Raw genomic sequence first — 14,189 nt, 5'->3', positions numbered from 1 at the left:
TTCATTTTTTTGTTTAAGCGCTTTTAAAAAATAAACAAACAAACAAACAAGATAAGATCACAGCTTTGTACTGAATTGTCTTTTAGGTCCCCATCAGTTGGCTGGTGTGTGGAAGGAGGTCTTATCTACATACTACCAATCTTACTGAACACAGGGACACTACTTACGTGCAAGGCATCTTTCTGTGTTTGGTAAAATTCTGGTCAAAGAGGACTACCTCATGGGGGTTGACTACCCTTACAACAGTATTTTCAGATGTCACCTTAGTTTTCCTCTATTATACTGGAGCAATTAAAACTACATGCTTTTGTGACATCACCAAGAAATCAGTGGTTAGGAAATCAGTGCTTTACAGCTATTAATAATCAGGTCTGTTTCTATCCCTCAGACCTATTCCTAATCATGCTGAGTGTGACTGAAGACTGGAAGTGGGCTTTTACACATCAAAGAGGTATTTCCTATTTCAGTTTATCTATGCGCATCTGGACAGAAGGAGCTGGTGCTGGTTTGACTTCATCCCTCATCAAGGTAATATGCTGTCCTTGGCTCAGCTCAAAAAGTTCTTTTGATGTTAGTGATGATTCAGCACTATTTTAAGTCTGCAACTACAGCTCTTCTCGCGTTGCTATTGGCTGAATGGCTGTTATTTGTGTGTGCTTAAAGTTCTGCTTTGAAGATTTTATAATCTCTGTCAACAGTGAGCTGATTAAATATACATTTCACACAATGCATAAATGTTAGAATCTGATCTGCTTTTCTCCTTCCCATCCATTCCCACACTTCTGCTCTCACTCCCTTCAAAAATCTCCCGCATCCACTGAAAGCAGAGGATTAAAAACACTGCTCAAGCTTTGTTTTTTTAAAAAAGTGCATTTGATCTTTGAATTGTAGATGAAGTTCACACTGCAGTTCTAAGAGTCTGACACTTCTAAAAGGACTTGAAAAGCATTACAGCCATTGAACATTCTGAGCAGAGAAAAAGTAAAAATCAGCCTTATGGCAAAATATGTGATTCTGCAAGAACAGATATGAGTTTGTTACAATCCCACTTTACAGTTTTAGGTACAGCTAAAAATGTAAAATTTGAAGCACTCGTTGCAGTCCAAAGACATCAATTTCACACACTTTCATATTAAACAAAGCAATGTTTTATGGTCTTGGCATATGTCTGATTTACCATAATTAAAACACGTGCAAAGAACTTTGAATGTCTGAACTCTTAAAAATGCAGGTCTACAATATAAACATAAACCTCTTTCAAATATTTTTAACTGATATGCATCCCAAACCAGGAGAAGGTCCTCTAATATCCGCAAGGTAGATATTGGGGGCACCTTCAAAAGGGTTTCTCCAGCAGATTGAAAATTCAAGGCACATTTGTAATGGGAGATGTAACTTGCATCCCGTGATCCATCTACTCCATTCTGGTTAGCATAGCTGCTGCATTTTCCAGGGAATGTTAATATTAAGAATAGCCCCAACCAGAGTGCACTGAAAGAGTTGAGTTAAGATTTGACCAAGGCAGGGAGAAGAACGGCCAAATCCATCTGCCTCAAGGATCCTTGTCCTAACTGCCATCTCCAAACTTAGAGAAGATTTGCAGATGGTGAAGCTGGTCTTTCAAGCGAGCAGCAGTAGGAGGTGTGGAGGTGAACTTGACCTTCAAGTATTGTTTATGATTGATCAACAGGACCTCTATTTTGTTTGGGTTTTAATGTCAGCTTGGTCTCCCTCACCAGCCCAATATGAAACCTGTAGTATGGCTGCACTAGCAATACTATGCACAATTCTGGTAATAAATAAGTGGAGAGATAGGAAAAGGGCAGAAAAAGATAGTTGAAATGATGATGGGACTTTTCAGAGCCTGGTATTGACCGAATATTTGGACACTATAACACAAAGTGAGTCATTACCTCTCCCTTGGGTAGCATTTTCTGTTCATCCAGTTTAAAGGAAGTACCAATTCTTCTTCTCACAATTGGGGGCTCCTCCCCTGGGTTGAGGGGATATTCTCTTGGCAATTTTCCAGTAAGTTCCTGAAATCACATATCAAAGCCGAGACTTAATTAGCAGGACTCTTTGTGAACCTGCATCAAATGGATGTTAACTAGCTCAACAACATTCAATTAACATTGGTGCCCTTCAGGCATGCACTGATGCAAGTGTGAAAGAGGGAAAAGAATATGGTGGTAACCCTCCATCTTGTTAACATTTCCAAGCTACTGAAGTCATTCATGGGGGGGGGGGGAGGGGGTGTTTAAAAGTCAAGATGGTGGCTACAACTGGGTGATCAAAGGCCCACCTCTTCGTGCTTGACTTAACCTCCTAATTTAAAGACCCAACTGAAATAAACTAAATGTACATAAGTACATTTCCTTCCTTCCTTCCTTCCTTCCTTCCTTCCTTCCTTCCTTCCTTCCTTCCTTCCTTCCTGCCTTCCTCCCTCCCTCCCTCCCTCCCTCCCTTCCTTCCACCCTCCCTCTACTATCTATTTACCTGTCATCTAATTTATATATTATAATCTAACTCTAGCTCTCCCACTGTTGTTTTACTTTTGGTCTAAATCAATTGTTTGCGGCCCCAGAACTGATGGTTGATGTATGATCTCTGTAAATCCACATATACTTCATACTTCAATAATAATTTATATCCTTCTTGACGCTCTCAAGCATTTTGTGATAAGTTGCTGTAGTAAAACAATAGCTTCATAAATTTGTCTGCCATGTGCTATTTCATTCAATTTAAAACAATCGGATTTATGTCTGATTTGATCAAGTGCTAAATTCCAAATTTTGTTGGCATGAGAGCTAGACTGGGCAGGATCAGAAGCAAAGGGCCGGAGACCAGACTGGAGCATTACAAGAACAATACAGAGGTGTCAACCACTCCGTCTATGAGTAATGAGTCATCCACTATGATGCCCAGACAGGAGAAAAAGGCCATATTTGAAATCTTGGATCTGCTCTCTGTGTGGCTTAAGTCTTAAAGTTTGCAGTTGTTGGTTTCCTCTGTATGAATGGCTTTTCTAGCATCTACCATAGGATGCCTAAAGCTCTTACCTAGAGCTGTGTCCCTGAATCTCTCCCTTTGACCCTTCTGGGTTCAGTACTGGTTTGGCTTAAGCCTAAGAGCTGGACTAAAAGGTCATTTGGACTGATTAATCTAAAATAACCAAGCAGAACCTGCTCTCTGGAGAGATGGAGGCCACTGAGAGGAGGGTTATGGACTTTCCAGAAAAAGAGAGTAATTGGTGCCTCCCACGCAGCTGATACCATACTTTAGTTGACCTGTGCTATACATCTGGCTTATACACCATTAAGTGTACAGTAATGTCATTTAAATGTCATTCCAAATGAAATATGGAGGCACTACTGTAAGTCTGTGTAGAAAAAGCTTCACGCACATAAGTTGACTTATATCCCCTAGGCCAGTGTTTCTCAACCTTGGCAGCTTGAAGATGTGTGGACTTCATCTCTCAGAATTCCCCAGCCAGCTTGAGAAACGCTGCCCTAGGCAATCCCCTAGGCAGAAAACTCTAAATTCTTTTTGTGAAACCTTCACCAAAGCAAGTCAAAAGTCAAGTTGCCTAACTCAGTTCTGAAGAGCCCCCCCCCCTCCACTTTTCCTGGTAATTGGGGAAGATGCCCTTTGTATTTCACAGGTTAAACTAAGCCTTCAAACACAGAAAGGTGAGCTACTATGCTGGGTGGCCATGATAGAAATCTGCCCTTTTTCAAAGAGATGTTCATCTAACAGGCTCTTAACATGAAGATCATGCAGAGTTAAGGTTTCTACTCTGTAGATTAAAAATGTATTTAGTATTAAATTTATACCTGTTTTTCTACTTGCATTAACATCAAGCCAATATACAACAATTTAAAAATACAAAACACAAACCCTAACAGTTCTATAATAAGTAGAACAATAACTTTTAGTTAATGAATCAGGCTAATTGGCTAAATCATCTAGATCAATTAGAACCTGCTCACACTTCATTGGCAGAAATGCAAATTCTTACAAAAAACAAACGCTCGGTTTACTATCTTCATACCAGCAAGCTGTCCGATCTGAAAATGGCAATACCTCTAGAAGCATGCAACCCTCTAGAAATATACAGTTGTGCAGAGGGAGGTATACTCATTTTTAAGTTTCAAAAGCTTCTTTGTTCTAGTGTGAGACACTCCTATAGTTGGGAATGAACGGTTACGATAATTCTGTTGATTTATGGTAATTAGATCTTTTCTTGGTTTGTAGGTTTTTATTGTATTTCATGTTTTTATCATGTAACCCGCTGTGGTTGTTTTCTGAGTCTGGAGGTATATAAACACAATCAATGACTGCATATGTGATACCGGGGGACATTTGAGGGGATGATGTCAAAAAGTCAAGATGACACAATCAAAGCCCTGTCCCTTTTTTACATGTGTCGAACACATAATGCACCTTGTTGGGGCTGATTCTTGACTTTTTCAACAATGACTGTGGATGCTCCTGGCGATATCTGTCTCTCCATACATTTATTCATCTGTCTCTCTCTCTTGCACACGTACATGTCTACACAAATTCAGAGTTGACGCCCTTTTCCCAAGGACCCTTTCAATTTGAAAACACACACACAAGATTATCAGCCCAGCTGTGAGTAAATCATTCATCTTGAACTTGGCCTTTTGTGAGCGAAGACCCTAAGATTGCGCCTATCTTTCAAAAGGATGCATAGAAAAGTGAAACAATGAACAGTTTGTGAGCAGCCCGGCTCCTGTAATTTAAGCAGAGCTAGTAACGAATGGAAGCTTGCAGAAATATGATGCTACTGTTGTAAATGGTTAGGGATCAGACTTAATTGGCTAGCCCCATTCTGAGCCAGTGATTCCCACAGGAAAAGCAATGAAGAGTGATTTATGGGAGAGTAACGAGAGACATTTAGAACAAAATTAGAGGAGGATTAATTTACTTACATGTTATGCAGGTGATTTAAGCAAAAACGTTAAGGCATTCCCTTGGGTGACCTCACCTGACCTCTTACCCCTGACTCACACTGTCCCAAACCAAAGGAGCACTTGAGAAAAAAAGAATTTCCCCCGTGAGGTTCAGCTGGTCAAGCATTTCCTTTGGCTTCTTTGGCTGAAAAGCAGTTTTCCACAAATTGTCTTTCTTAGGGTTAGATTAATAACCCTAAGATAAATAGGATTCTGTTTAAAAATCCTATTTAAAGGGATTTAAAGGGGCGCAGGATGTCACACTGCATTCCAGATACAGAATTCAGCCTCTGAAAAATGTCAAACCCTGTTTGAAAGAGACAAGCACCCACAGAGGAAAATATATGCTTCACTGTCTACAGAAATCTCACAAACAGTATGAACAAGATTCCTAGTAATTAGGAACTGGCTTCTGCAAAAATGTCCTTGGCCCTTCTCCTTTCAGAAGAAATTATGCAAGATGAATTGTGCGAATGCAACTCACTGCATTTCATACTGAAGCAAAATTTAACTTGTCTGGACAATAATTTAAAATAAATATAAATAACCTAGTAATTATGTTGGTCTGGAACTGTAATAAAATTTAATGACTACAATTTAGTAAAATACATATTTAATTAAAGATCTAATTGTTTTTCCATGTGTCAGCCTAAGGAATTTTCCTTTCTGTTCTAATACAAGCAGAACGTTCACCTGGTCACCTGTTGATCCCCTTAAGGAAAAAGGTGGGGTATAAATCAGGTAAATAAACAAATGGCACATTTATCTGTGACCAGCGAATAAGACAGGATCCATTTCAATGGAATTCAGGCCCAGAGTACATTAAGAGTCAAATCTGACCTTTGGCCTTCCTATTTTTTTAATTGCCTATTTTAACTCAACACGCAAAGGTTTCCCAAGCTCATTCATCCTTTTATCTTCTGGAGAGGAATCGTTGATTTATTTTATTTTATTCAAATTATCAGATATCAGCAACAGAGGGGATTAGGAGTATATCCACTTCCTCTGAAACCTGCAGCAATATGGCGTGTAACGCTACATGTGAATGAATAACTAAATCTTAATTATCAGTCAGGCTAGAACGCAGGTAGGATATTTTTTGTCCAATTTATATAGCCACCCGTCTCACCTACATGACTCTGGGTAGCTCACAAAGTTAAAACATAAAACACAATACAAAAAAATAACCAAAAGCATACAACCAAAAGCATTAAAACACATTAAAAACAATAAAAACGATTAAAACCATAAAAAAAAATCTGCGAGAGGGCAATGCAACTTACCAACAATATAGCCTAGTGTTTTTCAACCTTGACAACTTTAAGATGCGTGGACTTCAATTCCCAGAATTACCCAGCCAAGCAAGCTGGCTGGGGAATTCTGGGAATTGAAGTCCACACATCTTAAAGTTGTCAACATTGAGCAACATTGATATAGCCATTTAGCAGGCTCTACACCACCACTACTGGATACCCAAGTCTTCAGGTCCTTCCTAAACACCAGGAGGATGGGTGCCAATCTAAGTTCCGGGGCAATGATGTTCCAAAGGGTGGGCGCCATGGCAGGAAAGGCTCTCTTCCTGGGTCCCATCAGATGACATCCCTTAGTAGGACCCATAACATGCCTCTCCTGCCGGATTTGATGGGATGCGTAGATGTAACCTGGGAGAGCTGGTCCCGCAAATATCTTATTTGATCTCTATCAACTATGATACAGAAAGGACACTGAGTGAGCCACACTACCTATCAGAGTTTACATAAGCTTGAAGTTTGGTCAATTGTGTACATCGGAATGGATCAAATTTAGACCTAACATTTCATTTTCCTGCCTTGTTTTATTCCCCATTAATCTAACATTTCAGCAGCCAATGGTTTGTTATATTTTTCATTGACTTCACTAGGAGCAAGTGGCGTTTCTGGAAATTATCAGACCTTTCAAGATAGAGATGCTGTGAGAGGTGGCTGTTGGGCATGGCTGCCTCTATCTTGCACCTTAAGAGCAACCCTTTGGGTAGAATTGGAAGCATTTCTGCTGCTTACCGCTTCTCGGAGACACAGCTTCTTGAGTTCCTCTAGGCGCTGGCGCAGGGTCTCCTCGAGGGCTTCTTGCCTGGACTTTAAGGCAGCCAACATGTCTTTCTTGGCAGACTGAGAACTATCGGACTCTTGAGACCCTGTTGGTGAACAATGATGGCATTAGGGCAGCTGACATGCATCAGCAGCAGAGGGGCAGCCGGGGATGGCTGCTTGCAAAGAAGCTGGACAACCAAAATAAACAGGTATTGCTGCGTGTAGCTGCCTTGGTTCATCACCCACTCATCACATGTTGAAAAGCAGGAGAAGATATCCTCACCACACCCCATCTTTAAAATAATTCAGGCTGGAAGATCATGGACTTGTTAATATTCGCGCAAGATCAGACATCTGCAAACTAACGATTTATCTTGGTCATGGACACTCTTATAGCAGGCCAACAATAATAAAAACCTGCTTCTGCACAACTCCCCATCAGGAAGTTTTGCAAAGCGGTGTTAGGATTCTGCAGCTGCACCTCCACTTTAGCACTGAGCGGGTCACAAGCATCTTTGTCTCTTGACTTGAACTGGGTTCACAGTAGCATCTATCACATACTCAGTTGTGATCCCCAAATTAGGCCCTGTGACTGAGTACGTTGCATTTTCATGATCACTGAGACCCTTGAGTGCAGGAGGGCGCTCTTGATGGGCCTTGTCCACAAGGAGAACCAATTGGCACCATAAAGCATTCACACAACAGGCATGTGAGAATTCTGAGGAAGGATATATGTGTATTCCTTAGCATAAAATACTCTGTAAAATGCAGAGTTGTGTAGACCATTTCAAGGTTGAAGCAAATATAGGAACATTCCATTTTGAGATAGGAATGCTTCCGGTAGGCTCAACGTAGGAAACAGGAACACTGGAGGCGCATCAGCACTCTTCCAGCAAGTTCAGAATTCAGCATTTTGGAGTTGTGATCCTTTGACATCAAAATGTTTTGTAGCTCTCTACCAAATTGACCTCAGCAATATGGAGTTGACAAGGCCAGTGTCTTCAGCTCTGTTTTCGCTAGTCTTGGTCATAGTCTCTCCATCCTCCCACTCCATATTCAGAAGTTATTAATTGTTGTCTGTAGGACTCTGTTAGTGTTCCCCAAGAGAAGGATTTCAAATTAAAACACCCACATAATTTGACAATCGCTTAATGATATTATAATAATGCAGGAAGACCATCTTTTTTTTTTTTTTGCTGCAAATGTGCATTAGGAGTATGATAGCGTGACATGAGCGGACTCACAAAATGGATGGGCTCAGGCAGTCACAAAAGATTGACCTGTCAGTTCATTCTCTAACCCAGTGTTTCTCAACCTTGGCAAGTTTAACATGGGTGGACTTCAACTCCCAGAATTCCCCAGCCAGCCATGCTTGTCCGGCTTGAGTTTATTTCTTTTAGATTCTTTGAAAGTTGTTGTTTTATAAATCATATTACTATCATGAAGCATCATCTGTTTTCCAGAGTGAAGGGAATATGTTTTCCATATAACCATTCCTAAAAAATAAAAATGGCAGACAGCTATGGCTCAAATCGTTATTCAGGAATGTGATCAGTTGTCTAGGAATTGAGGGAACAGAGGGGGGCTGAAGAGAGGTTAGAGCAGTGTTTCTCAACCTTGCTGGCTGGGGAATTCTGGGAGTTGAAGTCCACCCATGTTAAACTTGCCAAGGTTGGCTGGCTGGGGAATTATATATGCTGGCTGGGGAATTCTGGGAGTTGAAGTCCACCCATGTTAAACTTGCCAAGGTTGAGAAACACTGCTCTAACCTCTCTTCAGCCCCCCTCAGTTCCCTCAATTCCTAGACAACTGATCACATTCCTGAATAACGATTTGAGCCATAGCTGTCTGCCATTTTTATTTTTTAGGAATGGTTATATGGAAAACATATTCCCTTCACTCTGGAAAACAGATGATGCTTCATGATAGTAATATGATTTATAAAACAACAACTTTCAAAGAATCTAAAAGAAATAAATTAAACTCAAGCCGGACAAGAAGGCTGACAGATAAGCCTTGAATTTATATGCAGCTATAAAATACACAGAATTATTTGTCTATTCATTCTAATAGTCTTGATTTGTTAGGAGGCATCGCTCAGTACCAGGCTCATGGCCCATCATACAAGGACCTGGAACATTTACAGACGAATTTAAGGGGGGGAAAAAGGTGTGTGTGTGATGCCTACTTTTTCTTTCTGTCTAAAAAACACTGACATTTATATTACCTACAACGCTTCTTAAAACAGAGAAGTTTTTCACTACTCATTTTGAGATCAACCAATCCCCAATTTCACTGTAGGTCTCCCTCCTTGCAAGAGCTAATGGCTACTGAAGAAAGAATATTGGATTGGTGAGAGGCTTAAGAACAGATGAATGAAATCTTTCTCTGGGGAAGCCGAATGAAGGAAGCCAAGAAGAAGGAAAATATCACAGCATCAGCCAGATGACCTCACTGCAGTCCAGATGTGCAGCCTCTTTAATGGAGTTGTTGTTTAAAGATGTCTTTTGTGCACATCTTAACGCCATACACAATTAACGCAGTCATCCAGGTGCAATGCATGCTGATTGCTAGCTGACAGTGTCAGCTTCTCAGCCAAAATCTAACAGTCTGGGAACATTCCCTGAGTTGCTGAAAGTGGGTGTGCAGGGACTGTGTGCGTTCGCTCTGATTCACCACCTCAGGATGTCACCAAAGGATTGAAAGGGACCACAAACTGCCAGTATCTTGCAACTCTGGCTCGCAAAATAGGATTTCCTCCACAGCAAACAGCCAAGATAACAGCTTAGAGGCCCATCTGGAATTACTCAGCACAGGATACACACACACACACACACACACATCTATTTCTTGCCTCTTTTGCTTGTCTGCCGCCTTGGTGACGGCACAACCGATGTTATTCATCAAGTGAAAGGCTTCCAACATGTCAGGAAGTTCATGTCCAAGACTTGATGATGGGAAAAGATCGCCCACTGATTAACGCCCTGAAGGAAATTCCCATCTGAATGCCTACAGTGTATTGAAATCTAAGTGGGCACTCTTGTTTAAAAAATAAACAAAAACCCTCCCAAAGTATTTTAACTATGTGTGCAACCAGCTGGTTCTCTGCCCTAAGCAACTATTGGTACAATTCCGTGAAAGTTGGTCTTAAGAATATTGATCGTGGGTTATTTGAATTTAGTTCTGGCTACCTTTAGCTAAAAAAATGCAATGTATATCTTTTTTTTATACTCTCCTAAATAGGAGCTTTTCCATACAAAGGGCACAAAAAACAGCATCTGCCTTTGACCAAAATGTGACTGGAGATACGATTTCAGCTGGGCAAATCTTTTTATTATATATGCTACTATCTGTAAACATTCACTCAAGTTTACACCAACTTTTTAAAAACTTATTTTAGGCCTAAGATGAAATTCCTTTGTGCAAATTTCACAAAACTAGTTTAGGCTTCTGATATACCTACTGTAACAATAGAAGAGAATATGTGTAGCTCAGGGTTGAACTGTGGAGTCCTTGGGATTCTCTGAGCTTGGTTGTTTTCTTGCAAGCATTTCCATTCTAGCACTGAAGATGTTACCTAGCTGGGTAACGAAACGTTTGCAAGAAAACAACCAAGCTCAAAGAACCCCAAGGACTCCACAATACCTAACAATGGCTTCAATACTCAAAATTGTCCTGAAAAAGATAGAGGTTACTTCAGAGCTGGAAATTTCAAGTAAGCCCCCCATTCTCTTATTTTTGTACCAGCTGGTTGCATATTTGCATCCCAAATCTATTATTCTCCACTACTTCATGCAGAACCTACGTCCTGACAAAAATGTGTGAAATATTTTTAATGTCCCATTATGCACAGCATCATTCAAGTGGTGGGTCTATGTCTGGATATCCAGTCAAGTGTATGTGCATTTAAATAGATCGAGGACTTGATTAAATGTTTTTTTAAAAACAGCTGCATTCCTCCCAACTTGAGCTGAGGTCAAAAAAAGAGGGGACATAATATCGGGAGATTCTGACCTTTCGGAAGAAAGTTAGAATTATTATCATTTATTCAATTTAGGTGCTGCCCCACTCCAGAATGACTCTGGGCAGCTCACAACATAACAGACAAAATAAAATACAATATGCATAAGAAAAAGAAAAAAACCCAAGGCCAACGAAGAATAAAAATAGAAAAGATGAACTGCAACTTGAGTTTGCTCCACTACTTATACACTCACACACATTTGGAACTCAGTTCTCCCTCCAATGATCCGGCCCTGCCCTTTTGGAACAAATAACTACAAGGGCCAAGGGTGTTCCACAGTGTGAGTGTCAAGAAAGTCAAGATGGCAGCTTCAGTCATGGCCACCATATCATCTTCTTGATAAACACACCCAAGCAAATGCCTATTTCAGGGGCTGTGTGCTAAGCTGGATAACTTAGCTTTTCTTTTCCTGATAAGGAATTGAAAAATAAAACAGCCAATATATGAATACCTTATATAAATCTATGGTGAGATTGTACATGAAAAACCATCTATGGTTTTGGAGATTGTGAAACTGGAAAAGAAACTAAAGAAGGCAACTTAAATGATCAGAGAGCTAGCACAGTTCCCCCACCAGAAAAGATTATGGCATCTGCAGCTATTTAACTTGTAGCGAAAACAAATACATGCTACAGGACATAAAATCATGCCAATATGGAACATCTGGATAGGAAGAACTTTCCCCTTCCCATAATGTTCATACTTGGCTCATTCATAAAACTAAATGCGAAGAACTTCAGGAACAGCTAAAGAAGTCCTTCCTTATGCAACACATATTTAAACTATGGAATTCACTCCTGTCTGATGTATCAATGGCCACTAATTTAGATGGTTTACTAGAGGACTAGACCAATTCATAGAAGATCAGGCTATCTACAACTACGAATCTTGACAGCTGTCTGCTACCACTGGAATCACAAATAACAGACCTTAAATGCCAGCTGCCAGGGAGCCATAATGGAAGATGATTTTTTACTCTCCTGTCCATGATAACATGCTGTTAACATGAGCTGTTAGCCTGAGTCAGCAGGAACCGACTTTGCTCTTCTCTTCAGGCAATGGGATCTCTCTTCTTCCCTGGTGGGTCCCAACAGAGCCATCTCCCCTATCCCAGTCTCAATCAGGAGGAGAAATCACAGATCCTTTATGTAATGCCAGGATGGCCTAGCTTAGTAGAGGATAATAAATGGGGTTGGTTAACCAGCATAAAGTACTATCGTAGGTAAGCCAAGTTCCATCATCAAAACTGAATAATAATAATTGGGACAGATATATTTTTTTAAAAAATCAAGATTCCTGTTAGTTATGAGATTTAACAGGCAGAGTACTTCTAATGTACTTGGAAAAATTAGACCAAACCAGGGATTTACTTCTGTGAATAGCATAATCCTAGAAATCCTTCAAATACTCTCTCATAACTTGTGAAAAATTATTTGATATCTATTCAAACACTTGCATTAGCCTCAACTATGAGACGTCAGATGCTGTAAACAGAGCAGAACCTCAATTTAACTAAACTTGGTTGGGCAAAATAATGAACTAGTTAGCGGCATCCACAAGAGTGTCTGTGTGTCAAATTTATAAACGAATAAACAATAGAGATCAGAGAATAAACAACAAGACGACAGATGGAATGTCTTGATGAAGGCCCAAAGGTTTCATCACAATTTTCACAATGCTCTGTCCATCTTGCCAATTTTGACCCAGGCTAATAAAATGAGAATTCCCCAAAAGACAAAGATACTTTTTGTGAATTATTTGTGCAATTAGGCAAGTGGTGTTTGTTCTTTTCTGGAAGGGTTGCACTTTTCCTAACAATCTGGGGATCAAGGACTGTTAAGATGGCTATAATCGTCTCTGTATCTCAGACTATGATGAGTCTAAATTTGGGTTTGACTTCTGTCTTTATTGCATGCGCACTCACTGCAGGTCTACCAAGAATTTGCATTGTTTTAAAGAGAACTAACCCCTTTTCTCAGAAACAATGTCTTATTGTTGCACAGCATTGATACCATCAAGGGAGAATGAACAATCACCCAGAGATTTTCTATATAAACAAACTATGAATGCAGGAAGGTGGCTTAAACCGTAAGGGAGAAAAGTAGCATCTTTCACGTCCTATTCTTATTACTTCAGTGACTGCCTTTGTTGGGAGTCCACAGGGAGGGTCAAGATAGTGGCTGCAACCTTATGACCAAAGCCCCACCCCCTTCTTATGTGTGACACGTAAATCATAGTGGCCTTCATCTTTACTTTCTCGGTTCCTTTTGCTTTGTTATTTTTACTCCAAATGTTTATCTCTTAATGAAATTATACCTTCATGAGTTTAATAATAATGATAAAAGATGTGGATAGTTTTTGTTTGTTTTTTGACATCTGTCAGCGCTCTTTATTTATAAACGAATAAACAACAGAGATCAGCAACAGTCTCTCTAGACAAAGAAAGAAAAAGTAGAAAGCTACTAGAATTAAGTGGCCAGATATGAGAGATAAGTGTTTTTTTCAAACCTCTAAGAAAAGACATATGGATTCAAAGCTTTCTGCATGTTAAGATGTTCCTCATCCCTGCCTCCCCCCTTTCTGGTGTGTTGCAACAACATCACAATCCAAGTTTCTGGGCCCCACAAGCAGCAAAATGCAAAGCCAAGCCTGAGTGGACAAAATCAGTATGAACAAAGCTCATTATTAAGCAACAAAGAGAAGGGACTACAAGATGGCAACTTCTCGGTCTACCATAAAACAAAGGACAAAGAAAATAAACGTTTTTTGGGGGTGGGGGGAGTTAAACGGTCACTGCAATGAAACCAAACGTCTTCTTGCTGGCATGACATCTTTCTAAGCTTTGGGTCTGTTCTTTCTGACATTTTTTTTCTTGGAATGTTGCTTTGGTATCATATTCCTCTACTTTCACTTTTTTTTTTATTTTGGGGAGCAGAGAAACATTTCTTCTGTTTTGGGGGGAGCTAGGTTTTCAATTAAGCAACTTGATCTTATCATCATCAAAGTCTGGATCAATACTGGGGACTTTTCCCCATTCGCCAAGAAACATGCAATGTTTATCATGGCCCATCGAAGCAAGGGGTGTGAGTCACCCCTCACGAAGCTGATTGGAGTGAACAA

General features: G+C 40.1%; 1 protein-coding gene across 4 annotated transcripts in view; it reads right to left on the bottom strand.

Moving 5' to 3' along the window:
- Positions 1-14,189, bottom strand: part of FRMD4A (FERM domain containing 4A) — a 283,511-nt gene that overhangs the window by 20,507 nt on the left and 248,815 nt on the right. For all 4 annotated transcript variants that reach the window (XM_088134838.1, XM_088134837.1, XM_088134836.1 and 1 more), the window contains exons 15-16: positions 7,016-7,149; positions 1,914-2,036 (exon numbers count right to left, since the gene is read on the bottom strand). In XM_088134838.1, coding sequence (XP_087990964.1) covers positions 1,914-2,036; positions 7,016-7,149 — 257 coding nt within the window. The remainder of the gene's footprint in view (positions 1-1,913; positions 2,037-7,015; positions 7,150-14,189) is intronic.

This window comes from Python bivittatus, unplaced genomic scaffold (assembly GCF_059951505.1).
Source record: "Python bivittatus isolate LINGU-HERP-01145 unplaced genomic scaffold, Pbiv_v1 ctg000120_np1212, whole genome shotgun sequence".
NCBI classification, from domain to species: Eukaryota; Metazoa; Chordata; class Lepidosauria; order Squamata; family Pythonidae; genus Python; species Python bivittatus.
This window is presented reverse-complemented; position numbering and strand designations above follow the sequence as displayed.